Source organism: Strongylocentrotus purpuratus, unplaced genomic scaffold, assembly GCF_000002235.5.
Source record: "Strongylocentrotus purpuratus isolate Spur 01 unplaced genomic scaffold, Spur_5.0 spur5_scaffold_5, whole genome shotgun sequence".
NCBI lineage: Eukaryota > Metazoa > Echinodermata > Echinoidea > Camarodonta > Strongylocentrotidae > Strongylocentrotus > Strongylocentrotus purpuratus.
This window is the reverse complement of record NW_022145611.1, coordinates 14,405,871-14,425,191: the sequence shown is the minus strand read 5'-3', so window position 1 is coordinate 14,425,191 and position 19,321 is coordinate 14,405,871. Positions and strand designations below refer to the sequence as shown.

The 19,321-nt window shown below is 35.6% G+C and overlaps 2 protein-coding genes across 2 annotated transcripts in view; one reads left to right on the top strand and one right to left on the bottom strand.

Moving 5' to 3' along the window:
- Positions 1-17,654, bottom strand: part of LOC589274 (transcription factor IIIB 90 kDa subunit) — a 31,436-nt gene extending 13,782 nt beyond the window's left edge. Inside the window, exons 1-6 of the mRNA XM_030998614.1 lie at positions 17,593-17,654; positions 15,805-16,027; positions 15,221-15,298; positions 14,406-14,579; positions 13,774-13,805; positions 12,736-12,808 (exon numbers count right to left, since the gene is read on the bottom strand). Coding sequence (XP_030854474.1) covers positions 12,736-12,808; positions 13,774-13,805; positions 14,406-14,579; positions 15,221-15,298; positions 15,805-15,991 — 544 coding nt within the window. The 5' untranslated portion in view covers positions 15,992-16,027; positions 17,593-17,654. The remainder of the gene's footprint in view (positions 1-12,735; positions 12,809-13,773; positions 13,806-14,405; positions 14,580-15,220; positions 15,299-15,804; positions 16,028-17,592) is intronic.
- On the top strand, positions 55-4,127 carry LOC100893901 (BTB/POZ domain-containing protein 6-B). Its single transcript, XM_003729254.3, has 3 exons — positions 55-432; positions 1,059-1,737; positions 2,015-4,127. Exons 2-3 carry the CDS (start codon positions 1,151-1,153, stop codon positions 3,045-3,047), a joined length of 1,620 nt encoding a protein of 539 aa, XP_003729302.1. The 5' UTR covers positions 55-432; positions 1,059-1,150; the 3' UTR covers positions 3,048-4,127.
- Positions 17,655-19,321: the final 1,667 nt, after the last annotated feature.

Below are 19,321 nucleotides of genomic sequence, written 5' to 3'. Positions count from 1 at the left end.
CGGCTAGCCGCACATCACTGAGTCACCTTTTATAGCGGTCCCCTGGGCATTCTTTGTTATCATATGACACACAGGGCCTTGTTGATTGCACAGCTGTACTGTGAGTTGTTTTGCTGGGCGAGCGAGCTAGCTGTGTACAGTTTTTAATGGACAGCATTTTGTTGTGTGTGTCTTGTTTGTGTGTAGCTGGTCCGTGGGCTCGTGCAGTGAAGAGAGCGCGCGCTGGCACAGTGCCCTGTAAATTGTAAATCGGCCACAGGATCAACACACTGCACTGATCATCTAGTCGTGCTGTACTATATGCAGGTCCGTGCTACATGTACATGTCTTCTACTACTACTCGTTTGGACATCATCTAACAATATATATATATTATTCTGATTCTAACGAATTGTTTTTCATTGGAATGAGCTCCTGATTGCAATGGGATGTGTGAGTACACTTTATCATTTATCATTAAGGAAATAGAATGTGAAAACGATCCTCAAGAATATTTATGTATTTATATATTTTTGGTTGAATATCGCTGAATAAATAATATGTTTATGCCTGCTTATAAGTTGATATATGGGTTGTTCAAGAAAATCTGACATTGGTATTCCATACTCAGAAACAGATTGCCTTTAAAACTGTCAAGGATTTCCTCTTTGAGTCTTTGTTATACACGAAAAAAAAAGATTTCATATATTTAAAAGATAAACTCTATATTAATTATTCATGATTATTAGAGACTACACTCAGTCTACATCATTCATAGCAACTAGCACCAATGTTGGATTTTGTCAATATTGGACAAGTCATATAAACAATCTTTCTCAGAGTTACATAGGCTCCCTGATAAAGTGTATTTGACATTCAGTGTTCGGTATAGCGGTATTAAATGTATAATTATTTAAACCAATATTTTTTTTTTTGCCCATGTCTATTTTGTGGGTTTGAGCTGGTCTTTCTTACCCTTCTCTAAAGCTTTCCTTTATTCAGTTAGGTTTGTTTTTTTATACCAAGTAGTTGATTTTGAGCACTGATTATGTTCTATTTGTTTTAACATTGTCTTTCAGATTACATGAATGACAATTGGACAACAATATCATCGCAACGATGGGATTATCATCAACTGCGCTAAAGAAATTGTAATACGCAATAATCTTAGATGCCCTTTCCAAAACTCAGGCTCACCAAATTCTGGAAAGTAGTGCACACCTTCTGTAGAATCAAGCGAAAATTACGAAGGAAGATGGAAATGAACAATCAGAACCCAGGAGCCGAAAAGGATGACGTGGAGCAGCAAATTCAACAGCGCACTAGCCACAGACGATCCAGTTTCCTTGCCAGTCAGGTGTCCAACTCTGCAGAGCCATACCAGAATCTGGACAGTAACCATTGTTCTGTCAATAGCGAGACACTGGATGTTATACAACCAGATAGTCCTACCGGTACTATAGCATCCTCGGTATCGACGTCGATATCGTCGTCTCCATCCCTGTGGTCCTGCGATAACTGGCATCGTGGGGTGACAGTGCGAGACAGGAACGCGGTGATGTTCAACAATGAACTGATGAGCGATGTTACATTCTTGGTCGGACCAAAGAATGCTGCTCAAAGAATACCTGCTCACAAGTATGTGCTTGCAACCGGAAGCTCAGTTTTCTTTGCAATGTTTTACGGAGACTTGGCAGAGAACACTTCAGAAATTGTCACACCTGACGTAGAGCCAGAGGCCTTTCTTACCCTTCTAAAGTGAGTAATTAGTCACATTGATTTTGTTGAACTAACCAGAAAGAAAGAATTTGTATCACATTGTAAAGAGTAAAGACACAGGATTCAACAATTTTCTCACACTTTGCTTGTCTGTTGTCACAATACATGAAATGGTAGAAAAGTGAGATGGATTTCATTTCATGAGATTTGACATTTTAATAAGGAAAATATATGATCATAGCCAATCATTTAAAATCAATATTAAATTATCCTATCCTTATACTAAATCAAACTTTCATTTTTTTTTTCCTTGCAGATACATGTACTGTGATGAGATAGACTTAACCCCGGAGAACGTTTTGGATACCCTCTATGCTGCAAAGAAGTATCTTGTACCTCATCTGGCCAGGTCATGTGTTGAGTACTTGGAGCGAAGTTTGAGCGCACGTAACGCATGTGTCCTGTTAAGTCAGAGTCACTTGTTTGAGGAACCAGACCTCATGCAGCGATGTTGGGAGGTCATCGACGCCCAGGCTGAAGTAGCATTGGGGTCTGACAGCTTTGTGGATGTTGACCAGGATACCCTTGAGTGCATCCTGAAGCGGGAGACCCTGAATGTCAAGGAACTTGTCCTCTTTCATGCGGCCATGCGATGGGCAGATGCAGAGTGCTCCAGGCAGGACTTGGTGGTGACTCCAAACAGCCTTCGAAAGGTTCTTGGTTCCGCTCTCTATCTCATCCGCATCCCTACCATGCCTCTCAAGGAGTTTGCCAACAATGTTGCTTGCAGCGGTGTCATCACTCTTGAAGAAACCACAAACATATTTCTTCACTACACGGCAGACATCAGGCCCAAGATACGCTTTCCTTGCAAGCAGCGAGCAGGACTGAGAACCTGTACTGTCCATCGCTTCCAGTCGTCTGCCTACAGGAGTAACCAGTGGCGTTACAGGGGCAGGTGCGACAGTATCCAGTTTGCAGTTGACAGGCGGATCTTCATTGCCGGCTTTGGGTTGTACGGTTCCAGCTCCGGTGGTGCAGAGTACAAGGTGAAGATAGAACTCAAGAGAGGAGGGAAGAGCCTTGCAGAGAATCACACCAAGTTCTTTTCCGATGGATCCAGTAGCACGTTTGCGGTCACATTCCCACATCCCGTCCAGGTTGAGCCCCATGTGTACTACACAGCAAGTGCAACGCTTTGTGGAAACGAGTTAAGTTACTTCGGACAAGAAGGCCTGACGGAAAGTACCAGCAACGACGTTACTTTCCAGTTTCAGTGCTCTCCTGAAAGCACAAACGGGACTGGAGTCCAAGGTGGTCAAATACCAGAACTGATATTCTACGCATGATGATTGGATCTTCATGCCAAACTATGCAGCTATCTCTTTGTCCTCTTTGGTGAGGCTTGATTAACATTTGAAGTGCAAATACTGCTGCGAAGTTACTATGACATTTGAATTATTGGGTAAATTAATTCTACATCTTGTTCCTGTCAGATTTCAGACGGTTTACTGAAATAAGAGCAAATTAAGAACAGATACTTACTGGTAATTTTATTTTGAAAAGTATACCTGTGTTTGGTTTTATTGTAATTGATTGTCATACTCTTTATTTATAGATTGTTGATCATTTTGCATTATTTTGGAATAGGAATCCTATGAATATTGGAAACAATATTACAAACAATGCAATAAATAAGATCATAAAATGAGGTTAGCTTGTTGCAACACTTGTTTTAAGTTTTGAAACCCAGTTGGAATAAAGTTCATGCTTTAAATTGTAATTTCCCAGAATGTTGTACTGGTACTTCTAAAACAGTTTATCAATACATATTCTCTAACATCATTTAAAATGAATAGTGATGAAGACTCAAAAGTCTGATTTAATCCTGCTAAAAAAAAGACCATTAATGCCAGTACCATTTACATCTACATGTATACTGATTATAATAAATGATGTTTTCCATAATTGGGGAAAAAAAAACAATTTGTTAAAATAGTACATTCTTTGATTGAGCACCATTACCATTGAAAAATTAATACCAGAAAATCTTGGTATCAAAGTCTACAGGAGAAAATGCTTACAGACAATTTTTTTTTACAATAGATACCCAATGTGTCCTTACCTAAATCCGACATTTAGCTCAAAAATCTTTTGAAAAAATCTATAAACATCCCAATGAACAGAGAAAGATCATAAGATGTGTTTTAAGTGATTTTCAAAGGGATTCTATCATCAAGTTGCTAGTTATGCTTAAAATAGGAGTTGTCAAAACTGAGCTTGGAATAATAAATTTGTTGACTTGCAAAATGCAAATTCAAACTGGATATACTAAGCATCTCTAATCTCTGTGACTTTGAAATATTGCAAGATTTTTAAATACAGATATCCTTGGAGAGGAAAGATATTTGAGATTTACAATGTAGCACAATACAAATGGAAAGGGTAATGTATGCAATGTTATAAACTACATGTAATCCCACCGAGTATCTTAGAATATTTGAATATCCATATTAAGTAAAACTTGTAATAACGAAGTATTTCTTATACATGACTACATGTATTTATACTACCATCCATCGTGCATGTCCATGTAATCATGTAGGCTTTGTTATATTTGCAAATAATTTGAGATATAGGGGCAGCCTCTAAACAGGAAGCTTTTGGTCAAATTAGAGTCTTGAAAGGTCACACTGAAATAATTCAATTTGTAAATTTTGTGACTTGATGCAATAAAGGAGATTAATTCTGTCAAATGTTTAGAAGGCCTCGCCTACATACATGTACATGTACTCAATTACACTGGCCTTTATATATCATAAAATTAAATTATACATGTAATTTCCTGATACAATTATTATTACACCGGATCCTGGTAGGATTTTGCACACATGTGTAAGCAATTACCTCGTTACCAAATATATATTGCTGGTTGGTTTCAGGCAGCAGTGACGTAGGGAGGTGTATGCATTGTTCATTACGAGGTGAAACTGATCACCTGACCAGATTGATGAGGCAATAAAGTCCGTTGAGAGCCAGAAGGGATTTAAGTCTCTGTAAAAGTAAAGGAGCCTGTGCCCCTCCGGCACTCGACAAACAATTTGCGATAGGTACTTGGGGGATGGCACTTTAACGAGGCTATCTAATGGGAATACTCCCACCATCTTCAGCATATAAAAACCAAGCATGCCTGAGTTTGTGTGCCGACATATTACATCCATTATTCAGTACCTGTAGGGATAGGTGTCAATTTTTTTTCGCAATTTTGCTTTCGCTCTTAAATAATTTCAGTATACTGATACTGCCTGTTCTCAAATGCATTGAGGTACATGCACGTTTTCACTTCACTGAAGTCTATAGATAGGACTCCATGGAGGTCATAGTTTTTGCATACCAGTAAATGTATTGTTTAATTCTCTAGTCTTAACCCCCTTTGTCTGTTTGAAATAGTGAATCTCAAATATCATATTAATTTGTTTTATATATTTCATTTTCAATGTGTCGTGTACAATTTTCATATAGATCAGTGATGTCTCAACCCATAAACATGTAATTTGGACTCCTCCATGAGATAAAATATCAGTTATACCCTTCTGGCACTCAGTAAGTACCCATAGTGGGAATAGGGGTTCAATATTTAGTACTGGTAGTCTGGTACATGTATTTGACTTTAGCTACCATCCATTAGTTTTTCAGTACATGTGTTGTATTACAAAAATCTCAAGTCCGTCAACTGTCAATTTGATATCCTTGAACTTAAGTTTTTAGAATCCCCTTTGCAAAATGTTTGCAGTGCAGCAGATCATGTTTAGCCTCTATTTTGTCTTATTTATTACAAGTACAGTAGAACTTGAACTACATGTATAATTGTATACAACATAGAGAAATCAGAGATAAACTAGAGTTTTCCTACATTATACAGTTCACCATTTGATGTAAATGAATTCATTATACTGTACATGTACAGTTTGTGTACGTACCAGCAGATTTTCAAAGTGTTTCTGATGCAATGATGATGATGTTGATTAATGAAACCCTGGTGGTACTTCACATTGATTTACCGGTAATGTATTTCAGTAAACATGTTATTAAAATGTATTGCCTACAGTATTTAATCTAATGACCCAGCTGTACCATGTTTGTTATTACACTGTCATGTGTTTACACCATTCATCATACCCACCGGACATTGTGATGTTGAAGGCTTGGACTACTCCGGGTGCACAGAAGGTTCATGTAAAAGAAGGGCTACATGTACATAAGCTTACATGTACAAGGATAGTACAATGAATTGAAATAGAGTAATATGACGGTGTTTATGCCATGATAGGGCTCACTGGTGAATATTTATATCTCTTAAAATATGAAAAAGAAGCACCCTTTGCATGATTTGCTAGACTGATTTGACCTACAATGTGCATGTTGTATATCAAAGGGAATATTCATTTGTATGTTTAATTTGTTTTACAAATATTTAGGCCAAAAGAAATACATGTAGGCCTACAACTCTTTCGGTGCTAGACAGTCTTCAAACACAAACATCAACTTCATGATTGTGAAAGGGATATTCTGCTCATACAAGGTCCATGGTAGTTCTCTCTCTTACTCATCTCCCAAGTTCCCCCATGTCATCTTTAATATTAAAAGACAAGTACATCAGTTCTGAATCACTGTAAAGAAAGAGTGTTGTGCCCTTTCCAAAACCTTCAAACTAGATCTTCATATCATATCCCAAGGGCTATAGCTACAGGAATTCCATCTAATATACAAATCCAAAATACCTCGCTGATGAGACAAGATTTCAATATGTGAAAAGAAAAATTACATTGGTCCTAATGAGTAAATTCTGAGGTACCACTGTATTTTGTTAAATTTAAAGAAATACAGCAGCATTCAATGTTACTAACATAGAGTCTAGGATTAAATATCCCTTCAAAATTAGGGCTGGAACATTTGCTACAATGATTTGACCTTGTATTAAAATGAGAGTTTTCATGATGAGTATGTCCTTTTCAAAAATTTAGGCCTGCCAGCACAATACAGCAACATTTTCAAAGCTATGTTTTTAAGACAGTAATCAAATGCCCTCATTTACGACGGCCTTCATATATTATCTTATAGAATATGGACTGGGTATTATGATCATACAAGGTCTATGGCAGTTCTCATTCCTACTCATCTCCCAAGTTCTCCCTTTGTCCTCTTTGTTATTAACGCATGGCAAGTGCATCAGTTCTGAATCATAAAGAAAGAGTGTTGTGCCCTTTCCAAAACCTTTAAACTAGATCATCACATCGCATCCCAAGGGCTATCTACAGGCATTCCATCTAATATCTACACACAAAATGCCTGTCAAAATATTGACCCCACAAAAGAGGTGATGTGTTTCACAGTTATACAACTCATTTCCTCTGCTTTTTCCCCACTGAGGGGGCAAAAAATGAGAGAAAAATGTGGAGATTGGTTCAGCGGAGTCACTGTGAGTCATCTGGAGCGGCTGGCCCGAGGGGTGAAACTAGGATTCTGTTTTTCCTAGCTTGTGCGCCGCCGTGCTGCTTTGTTAGACTTCATTATGTGACAAGGCAAGGGCATGTGCTCCACCATTTGCTTCTTCTTCTCTTTGGTTCTTTCCCCCCTCGTGTTCTCCCATTCTTTGATAGGTCCTTGTCTGTTGTGGTCGTCAATGACTTTAGTAGAGTTTATAGGCGTGATACATCAGAATTGCTCATATTTGACATACACACTTAAACACGCACACAAACCCATTTCCCAATGCCTGTTTTTCAAACAGGGGGAATTGATAAGTACTTATACTTGTTGTGTATGACCAGGAGAATAGACTATTAAATACATGTAAACAAACTCAGGGCAAAGGCCATCATTGCAATGGTAAACATAATTTTCAAGGATATAATTCTTGTTTATACTTTAAGTTTTTAGGAATGATGAGGCTGATTCACTTTCCCCATTCCAAACAAAAATATAATCATTCCAGGACATAAAACAGAGAGGTTTTAACGACCCAGACCCATTCACAACCAGGGACTTTAATCCCCATTTCCAATGATGTGGAAAATCAATTTTAAGCTGTCAAACATCATTAAGCTGATTTGAACAATAAAACTATTACAAAATGAAATTCCATTTCATTGCCCTTCAGAAGCATGTAAGCCTTACTGCATGTAAAATAAACTTGAAATGTGTTGATGAAATGTAAAGTAATGTTTGGCATTTATATATTTTGTCAAAGTGGGGTGTGAGGAAGAGATATACCGGTAATGAATAACATCCATGAATTTTATCACCTGATCGTACCGGTAGTTTGCCTTGGGTTTCCTACATAAAGAAAGGTGTACATTGCGTGTGACATCCGTTTACATAAATTCACCCTTTCAGGACATCTCATTCTCATTAACATGCCTCTACAATTTTGATTGAAAACTGCGACACTGAAATTCAAGACCTTGAAGTCCCACCCCCTCAAGAATTTTTTTTAAATTTTTTAATTTATTTTAAAGCTTCCACTTCAATGAAAAATATGTGGTTAGACAAAAGGTGAAAGATAATTAAATCTTTAGTAATGCTCTGAATAACTTTTCTTTGTTTCTGTTTCTCCTTCAATGCCTTTACACAGAGGATAGCAACTAAAATTTAAAAAGCTTGTGGAGTTTATCCCAATAAATATCACAATGTGCCAACGGCTTCTCGGGAATCTTGCCATTACCGTAAACATCTGTTAAAATTCACATCCACCCAATAACAAGCCCTCCGGTGACATAGGAAATGAAAATCACAACCTTTGCCATTTGCATGTGTTTGCTACGATGACAATTAGTGTCACTACAAAATACCTGGGAGGAAGCAATACATGACCATTGTCCTTTCCCATCTGGCTGGCTCAATGTGGAGTGTTGATAGTTACACTTGGAGCCAGTTTCTTGAAATCATCATGAGTCATAAGTTCATGGACATCAGATTCAAATGTGTGCTAATTCTATTATCTATAACACATGTATTTATATTTATTTCATAGGATGTCAAAGGTATATGTATGACTATTTCGAGAGACTGGCCCAAGGAATTATAATAGTGACTATCCCCTATTAACACACTGACAGATATGACATTGGTCGCAAAGCAAGCAATATTCCTAATAGATGAGGTGGGGGGGGGGGGGGGTCATTGTTGCCTATGGTATGAGTGAACAAGAGCCTTCATATGACTTTAAAAGGTAGCCCCTTTCCTTCTGGAGCAAACTTTTAATAACAAAATGTCATTTCACAGGTCCCCCACAGGAAAGAAATATTTTCAGATTTGGATTTTGAATATTCTAGAATGAGATATAACTTACGGGATGAAAAATATGTATACAATTTAATCTTACAGTACATGTACAACTTCACATCTGCTCTCAAATCTAGACAAAGGCCATTTTAAAAGTGTAGAACAGCAAAGTATTGACTGGAAGTAAATAAGTACATCCATATTGCTAGAGGGGATTTCAAACCTTTTTTTATACCAAACTAGTCAGGTGCAAAGTATCTATGCATGATTAGACAACAAAGGAAAAATCCCATTATTCTCGCCCTCGTTGATGATTATCCCTCTTATAAAGTGAAGGTGACACATATTATACTGCAATAACACCAACCCACAATAAAGTAAGAAAATATGACTTAGAGTGCAAATATTTCGTTCAAAAGGACTTCTGGTCTTCTTCTTTCATCAATGAATGCACTTTTTATAAGAATAAAAGAAAGAAACTTTTGGTTAAAATGCCAGTGAAACCATCTGCTGGTTATGAAAATTAGAAATATCAAGCACAAAAGATATCTTTTTTAAGGTTTCATACAAATATGTTTCACAATAGCCACAGGGGAAGGAATGGAACCCTTACAAGATATATATCTCATATTAGAAGCATTGTACTAACAGAATGCTTCAAAATTCTTTTGTAATGATTTTCTTGGCCACTAAGCTTTCCTATTTAATGAGTCAGGACTCAATTTCTATGTCTGCTGAAATTGAGAGTTCTGAAAATCATTTAAATAAGTGCTTTTCCAGACAAAGAAGGGAATTTTGTTATTTGTAAGCACTGTCATTTGTCAACTGTCAAATGTGTCAAATGTGATGAATCTGAATATTTGATAAGGATTTGATGATTTGTCTCTCCTTCTTTAGGCAACATACTACTCATGTGTGTTCAAAAATATGATTTTAATCTACATTGAATAAGGACCTTTCGTATTGGAAAATAAGATAACAATCTAGAGTTTCTGCAATTATAATCATTTCTGCAGGTGGAAGTCAGACCAGAATAACAGATTTTCTTTGGTAAACATCCCCAATCACACACTATTTGGGAATCAAAAGATGTTCACTTGTTTTTGTCGCTTGGTACAGTTCACAAACCTACTACAATGGGACTTTTTTCTGCTTAACTGGACCACACCAAGTGACAAGAAAATGAACAATGGCACAACATCAAAACAGAGTCAACAGACAGTACACAATACTGGGTCATTCCACTTCATAGCACTGCACCTTATTCATTCATGGCAAACACTTTTAACAACCGAAACGCTCAACATCTGTTATTTTTCGTCTCGCTTTTCTCGACTTTTCAAGCAGACATAAAGAAATACAGAATAACAAGGCAATCATAAATGTCAATCAGTTTTGGTAGGGATGTCTGTCTTCATAAATCATAATTACAAAAAGGTGAGCTCAAGGTAAAAAAAAACAAGGTTCAAGAACTTCAAGTGGCTTTCCATTACATGTAAATCTTTGTCATTTACCTACATGTACATGTACATGTAAGCAAGATAGGTATTCCTTTTCACTTTGCTGATTTTTGTTCTCATGTATCATATAGTATATTATAAGTATGAAAAATTCCTGTATTACAAAGGTATTTATTCTCATTAGCATGACGACAATTTGTGGAATTGCAGTTTCATTGTAATTGTAAGTATGCTACATGCCTACATTACAGGACAAAACTGCGCAATACAACTTTCATAGCAAAAATCTGTCATAAAAGCAGAAATTCAAAAATATGGATAAATAATCCAGAGAAAAACAAAAATACCAATAAACATTTTTTTTTTAACAACATCAATAAATATAAAATGGGAATATAAAAATGACCATCACCTGTTAGTCTTTGAAGTGAAAAGAAATTTAGGATTTCCTCTCCATTAAGTAAACATTTAGTACACAAAATTAGAAAAATTAACATACAGTTTATAGAAGACAACAAGATATTACAATCCTGTAACTTTTGGGTACACCTGGGGGTGTTTCAAAAAATCCTAAGTTGGACTTAAAAATTATGAAAAGCTGTTGGCATCTATGAAAATATTTTGTAAAAGTTATTTTAAAAGGTATAAAATGATGATTTAGATCATTCATATTTTCTATTATCAAGGACATTTTATGTTCTTGATGTGGAATTTATAAAAAGTCTAAAATACTTGAATTTTCGCTTTTAAATATATTCTTTTTTAAAGCTACAAATGACTCCCAATAATATTTAAGTCCAACTTATAGTTAAGTTCGAGTTGGGATCTTTGTGAAACACCTCTGGATAATCATTGGTTTCACTTGGAGGTGTATTGCTGAAGTATTCAGATTGCATCAACACTGATAAATACATTAACATGTCTACAAAATACGAGTTTTTTGTTACTTAGATTTGCTTATAATGTGTAGCTTTTGACTCCCAACTGGTGAAAATTTGTGAATACTATTTACAGCTTAATTGATATTCATATTCAGAAAGTAAGTATTGAAGAAGAGTGAGCCACACGGGGTATAAGTATTAAACAGTGACAGGTTTAAAAATTAGCTTAAGGTGTGAAAATCAGCAATGTTCATTTTCAACCAAAATTACTTCTGACATATTAGTCGGAAAATGTATTTGAAAAGGCCTCAAAATATGGATCAGATTGCACCTGAGTGCATCTAGTAAGAACCTTAGAGCCTGCAAGCAAGCCCTGGAGCCCAGCCATAAGGAACTCTGTGCTTCGCATTATGATATCTATTCATAATCCTTTGATTGTTCCAATTTTACATGTTTGATTTTTTTTTTTTTTGGATGGACCACCCTGATTGAACATACCCCAGAGTCATATGTCATGCAATTTTGATATACCCGCACTCAGCAAACAACATGTGAAAACACCAAATAATCAAGAGTGTTGCTTTTGATCATGAAATACCTCTCGAGCAGTATGCCTGACAATTTCCATGCATCTTCTCTCATTTATTTTCAATGGAATGTAACAGTATTTCCTTGATGAATTTTATAATATTGAAATTGAAAGCATTGATATCATTGCAGCAAGGTCAAATGTATGCTTCGATAGAAACTGCCTGAACAGTGGAAATATTTTACTTTCCCTTCAATATTTTCTTTTCTAGGTTCACTGGATTGCTATTGTAATTATTTCTGTACTTTCACAGAACTATTCCCACAAAATTGGAGTGCCTCTCCCCCCCCCCCCCCCATCCCCTTCCAACCCATTCGTAGCTATTAGTATTTAAGTGTTATTTGTTTTGTTTCATATTTTGGATACTGTCCACCATCCCCTCTCCCGACCAGCCAATATGTGTTCTATTGTTTGTTGTTGTCAATTTCTATTTAGATTGCAGATCTTCTGCAGATATAATAATCAATTATAACAAAAACCAACAAAAGTAGAGAGTTGATTTCTTGGCTACAAGTTGTAGACAAGGAGGAATGTAATTAACAAAAGATCAGCGATGTAGTTTAAAAGATGATTATAAATCTTGGCCCTGTTTCATGAAAATTGTTACCAAGAATAATTGCCGCAGATCTGTGATGAATTTGCTAACACTAACAGCCAATCAAATGCAATGATTTCAGTAGCTTATAATACATCATTCATCACGAGTAAATATTGGTAACAATTTTAGAAAACTGTATTGTTTTTATCTCTTTGCTATTAAACACTAGGAAAACACATTATTGATATCAAGTTATCATGAATAATATTTGAAATTAAGACTTACCGATTGCAGGTACATTGATGTGAAGCTCCTGACACAACTTGAGGTAGGTCTTCCCAAGAACATACACATTCACCTAGGGAAAACAAAGTAAATTTCATAAAACATTTTGGATATAGACAATATTATTTTAAATCTCACACCCTACATGGATGAATGAATCGATGACATAAGAGTGAGAAACAGAAATTGGCTTAAAGTTCATCATTTTCATACATCAGTTTCCATTGCTTTGATTCATACCTATCTCTTAGTTTGACAAAGTACATGATCAAATCAGATAAAAGATTACTGCCCTCTACTGTCTCAAGTCAGTGCATGAATTGCAGTCAAACACAATATATCAGTAGATGTGCAATGACGGCATATAACATTTAGATCTTTTTGTGTTATAAAATTAAAAATAATAATAGTAATATCAATTTTCATAACAGTTAACATGCTTTCTAATGACATGGAGTCCTTTTATTTTTGGAATAAAGATTGCTGTGATAGAGAATAATGAAGGTAGATGTCAAAAAGTGCATTCACTACTATACACCCACCTTTTGTTTTAAACAACACTCCCATGCCAGTGATAATAGATCATCAAAGGCTAACCTTGAACATTACATTCCTAAGGAACATTCAACATCCCAGAAATTATGAGGGGTGTAGGGTTTTCAAATTACCGGTATAATATAGGATGTCTTAGCTCTAAATCCCAAAGTGGACCAAAGAAAAAAAAGTACCACTTTAATATTATTTTTGTTTCCTTCTAAGCTTATCCCTTATAGATACATGTATGTGAATTACCTTTAACCCATTCACTAATAAATGTTATGTATTATTATTATTATTATTATTATTCACTACTGAATTTTGATATTTCCAACATGTTTTACACAGGAACCTTCCGGTTCCAGTAGGCAATGGTTTAATACTCCTCTGAACTGATTTAGCATCATAATAAAATATCAATCCATCTACTGTGGATGAAGCCTACTCTAACAGTGATCTATTTTTAAGATTGAACATGATAAATAAAGTGTAATAGCTTACCTGTAGCAAGTCACTGAGATCTAGCAACATATCTGGAGAGGTTATAGGTTAAGGAAAAAGAATTCATGCTAAATCATATCAAGTCATTATTTATCTTTGCAATTATTGCACTAACAAAAGTACATGACAGAGCAAGGACAATACATACTTTTAACCATCATGGACCTACATACATATTTCACCATGCATGACTGAGAAAGAGCTGCATGCTATCTAATAATTTTTTTTTTCAATGCAGGAAAAGGGCCATAGATTCTGACTTGTGGTTGTGCCTCTGTCCTACATGGAGTGGCCAAATATTTTGGTTTCGACAGATATTTCATAAAGTGGAGATCTTTCTAAAGTGGGAATCAAGCTCAATATAAGGTCTCCAGATGAACTAGAATGCTGTGTATGCATTTCCTTTAGTCTCTTGTGCTAAAATTAAATAGAGTGCATATTTTTTAGGACGAGACAAGCTAGTCGAGGGAGAACCAAAGTATGTGGTGCATCGAAACAGCAGTATGTTCCCCAATAGACCTCAAACGTGAATATTTTTTGCTCAAACAAGGAGAAAAATCTTTGGTAAATATTGGGACAGTTCTACAAGTTCTCTTCATCCAACAAAAAAGATTGCATTATATCAAGGATACGAGGAGTGGACTCCAGACGACAGACCAGATAGAGGCAGGCCGCTACAATGTGCATGGTCTTTCTTCCTCTCGTCAACTTCTTCTGGACAGCCATCTTGAAGAAGTTATAGGCCATGTCATTACGATGCTGGTTCAACTTCAACTGCCCACCCAAGTTCTGGATGTGTCTCTTACCTGAAAAAGAGTAGTTGATCATCATAAGATATGTTACAATATGTTACAAAAATAAGATATGTTATCATATTATAAGATTTGATACTACGATAAGATGTTCCCATAATCTCTTTTATTGTTTCAATGTGTTTTAATATACCGGTAGATGCAAGTTCAAATACATGTACATATTTATTATTTAGAATAATTTCAATTCATATTGACTACAAAAAGAAATTAACACTTATTATTGCATACAACAAGAAAATATCATTCTTATTTTAGGAGATCATTTTATCAAACCAATAAAGAATTTGCAGTAAAAAAATAAAAAATATGTAGGCTATAATTATATTCCAGAAAGAATCCCACTCAGTGCATGATTTTATAATGATTTGATGGTTCTAAACCTCATATTCCACAACTACTCCTACTTACTGCATGGTTAGTGTATCAGAGATTTTTTTCTGCACTGACACTATATAGCCTACAAAAGCCAATACAAAAAAATACATAACCTAGACAAGAAATCTCCACTGATATGACCAAGGCCAAACTGTTGCCGACTTCTAATGAAAATTAAACCATCAGCTGTGAAGCATTCTGGGGGTAAAATGACTGTGCAAATACATGTGATGACTTGCATGAAGCTAGAGTTTTACCTTGTTGAAGTGTAACTGTTCTGGATTCTTTGCCATAGCCATGACGAAAGTTGTTTCCTAAAGTATGACTCTTATCACCTGTGGCAAAAATTGAAAGAGATAACAATAACTTAATCACTGTGAACAAATTGTTTATAACATAGAATAATGACAGAAAAGGATTTGTTCCATATTAAAGGTTATCCAAGAGACATCGATTGATCTGTATGGTGTCTAGCATATCACTACATTTGGGACATATATGTGTCATAGTTTCATAGAAGACCTCCAAAATTATGAAAAAACCAAGCAATCACAATGAATAGTGACCATTACTTTTTCAAAAACTGTAAAAAATATTTTTATAAAATGTTAGCACAACAACTGATTCATAGAAGAACAATTTCAATAGAACCTGTAACTCTACTATCCAAATCTTGTATGTACATCATATGAGACAGTTAACTAGACTTTTATTTGATTGCCTGCAAATTGAACTTGGTTGTCATACAAGGTGAGCATATTTGAACATTAACCACTATACCTAAGTAAGATTTTTATTTACACTTAGGTGATATGACTTTTAACAGAATTGTGACATTTACCTTCGGATGAAACAAACTGGCCGATCACAGAAGTTCCTCCAAGAGTGTTCTCTGCAAAGCCCACCTCAGAGACGATGAAGTTGTCTTCAATGACCGCTCCACAGGACACGCAGACAGCATTACCTCGAGCCTGGTCTGTGTCTATGTCACTACCGCCACAATTACTGCACACGGTTGCCTTAGACATAGCTGGTATGTCTGTAGGGCCTAAGGGCTGGTGAAACTGTTTACAATAGATAATAAATCATTTTCTATTAAGAAGTGTGATTTGGTAAATTTGATGACTGGTAAATCAAGCCAATTTAATGAAACAAAACAATAAAATCCATCATTTCTAGTCATTTTTTCATTTTTTTTCCCTTCATTTTTCAACCATGTAATAACTTTCACTTTCACTCTCGCCAAAATATGATATATACACGTATGTTACGTTTAGGCCCCATTTCAAGTGCACTCTGGGATAGTTTGATGACCAAGTCACTTCCAATTTCTGCCATGCGGCTGCACTGTGCATGTCTGGGTTTGTGTGTGTAATACTTTTCTGAGAGTTATTACAGTGATAAATCGTGATTTTCAAGCAATTTCAAGAGTGCATCGATCATTACAAAAATGTATGAAAATATTGTTAATCATACTAAAAAGATATTTAGATGAGTGATGGGCCTGGGCGAGAGTAATTGGTATTAGCATAGTAATACTAACAAATAGCTTCTTTGGTTGTGTTCATTGACTAGTGCGAAAACGTGTCTAGACGGGACCACAATAAAGGGTTTGTTGGCTTGTTGGACGATCAATGGACATACTGTTTTGGTGGGGTATTCTAATGTTAAACCCATCAATTTTCTCAAAGCTTCGAGGAGGGCCTTCCATTGTTTCGTTCTGGTTGTCAATATGCATGCAGATTTGGAGTATTCTTCTCTTGTTTTTCATTGCTGCCATCACAAAAAATTGAGAAACCTAGAAATGGCTTTCGCCTTTTGCACACATACCTACGTACAATGCACACATAGTAATACGTCATTATACACGTGTACCATGCGTGCTGGAAGTAATTAAGTCCTGGAATTGGCTCGAAATTACTTGCAAGAGGCTACATCTATGAATTTTGTATGCATTGGCAATAGAGAGAATTGTAGTACAAAACACACACCTGGGAAGGAAGCATCTAAAAATTTGAATAGTTCTAGATAGATTTCTACATTGACTTGATAAACAACTTTGCACAGTATATTAGTAGACCATACGTCACGTTATCGTCTTATTGTGCTGAGAAACTGTATATCATGCTAAGAATGTCATCCTTAGTAGTTGCTTTATACCTGTCTCATACACTTTTTGGTTAGAAAATCTTGTAGATAAAAGGGCAAGACTTCATAGATCTAATTTTTAATTTTACTTTAGTTTAGCCACATCACCAGACGACAGCATGCAGCCAATGGATTTAGGAATTAGGATAAATTAAAGTTGGTTCTAATGCAAAATACAAACTTTGGATAACCTCAGATACCCCACATTTATCTATATATATTTCTTCACGTACGAGTAGGCTAAAACAATTTGATTGAACTTACATAAATTAAAAGTTCATATCCAAAAACCTCGGTTCAACATTATTACTGTCCCATATGTACTTATTTGTGTAGTGTTACATGTAATTGCAAGAGTATTTTTCAAATTATTATAAAATACTGTAGGCCTAATACCGAATAAAATTTGCTCAAAAGAAAGTGACGCATATTTCTTCAATTATATATATCGTTCATCAATGAAATGAATATGTGTGCTTACATTTCGGTGCTATTCCTGGTAACAGAATTTGGTCGAAATTCTCGAGACTAGCTTCGCGAATTACATGTAAGGTATCCTCAGAAAAGTCTACAAAAGAAAAGAAAATTTTGAAACGGCACTTTCAATACTTGAGAACCTCAAAATGTATAGCCCCACGAAATTCAAATTCGTAGATAATTTATGAAATTAAAAATCTTTGTAACTAAACTTGAATATTTAGAATGTGTGTTTTATGACATAGAATCAGATTTAGGCCCTTTGTGATAAAGATGCGACGCAACTTTTTTGAGGAAAAAAAGGCCTAGCTGGGATTTTTCACATTTCCTCTCTTTTTAAAGAAAGTGACATAATATACAGCACCACCTGTCATAATCAATTCAATTCAAGTATCAATTCAAATATTAATCATCTTGAATTAGTATAAATGTATGGAGGGGGCACTCTCGCTTGTTGTATTATGATTCCATTTCCACATAAAATAACTTGTTTCTCAGGGCTATAGCTTTGTAATAACTCAAAATAATTTCAATATTTACATCTAAGAAAATGCACCTTTTAAATGTCAAAGTTTGTTATGGTTTTATGGTAATCTCTCGACCGACAAGAGAATTAAGGTGACACCTTGATAAAGAACCCAATATCTTATGCTGCTCCTATCATTCTAAGTCACTTTGTTTTCTTTGACAAAGTAATGATAAATGAAACTCCAAAATAAGCCCTTTTTTAATTGGAAGAAAAAGATGATTAACTATGCTGGTGACATGATCAAATCAATACAAAAACTTACCTGGTGATGGGCCTATGACGTATTTTTTTTTTTTACTTCACCTGTCTTTTATGGGAATTAAGGGGTCAGTGGTCCCTTCTCGTTTTATGATGGGAGGCAGCTGCCCTAATAATTAATACCCAGTTAATCAACCACATCTACCAGGTGGGGGGGGGGGGGGGGGTTATAGGTAGGGAAATGATTTCTATTTATTTATATACACGAGCCCTGTTACGTTTGAAAAAGAAGAATATTACAGTATAACCAGGGAGATGAGAGTTAAACTCTCATCTCCCTGGTATAACAAATTATTTGTTCCTGCATTTTTATGATATAAGGGTTGCATCACAGGGGTGGAGCGCCATGATTCATCAACACCCCTGTCTAAATGTGCAACTCTTGTTTGTGTTTGTCAAATGTTTTGGTCATGTGAAAAAGACATCATGCAGAGTCTCTTGAAAAAATTATCAGAAGGTAAAGTTAAGGTACTAATTCGAGAGGAAAGCAGGGAAACAACTTGGTGGAGAAAAAAAAGACCTGGGGGGGGGGGGGGGGTGTTTCACAAAGATTCTAAGTCAAACTTAACTCTAAGTTGGACTTAAATATTATGGAGAGCCATTTGTAGCCCTATAATTAAGTAATTCAAAAGCAAACATTCAAGTATTTTAGACTTTTCATAAATTCCACATCAAGAATATGAAATCTCCCATGATAATAGAAAATATGAATGATTTGAATCAACATTTTATGCCTTTTAAAATAACTTTTACAAAATATTTTCAAGGATGCTAACGGCTCTCCATAATTTTTAAGTCCAACTTAGAGATAAGTTCAACTTAGGATCTTTGTGAAACACCCCCCTGGACGACACTGCAAGAGTGCATGTACTTGAATGGCATATAACAGAGATGTGTGGGAAATGTCGCAATTAACCTCTGAGCTTGCAGAATATACCAGGATAGA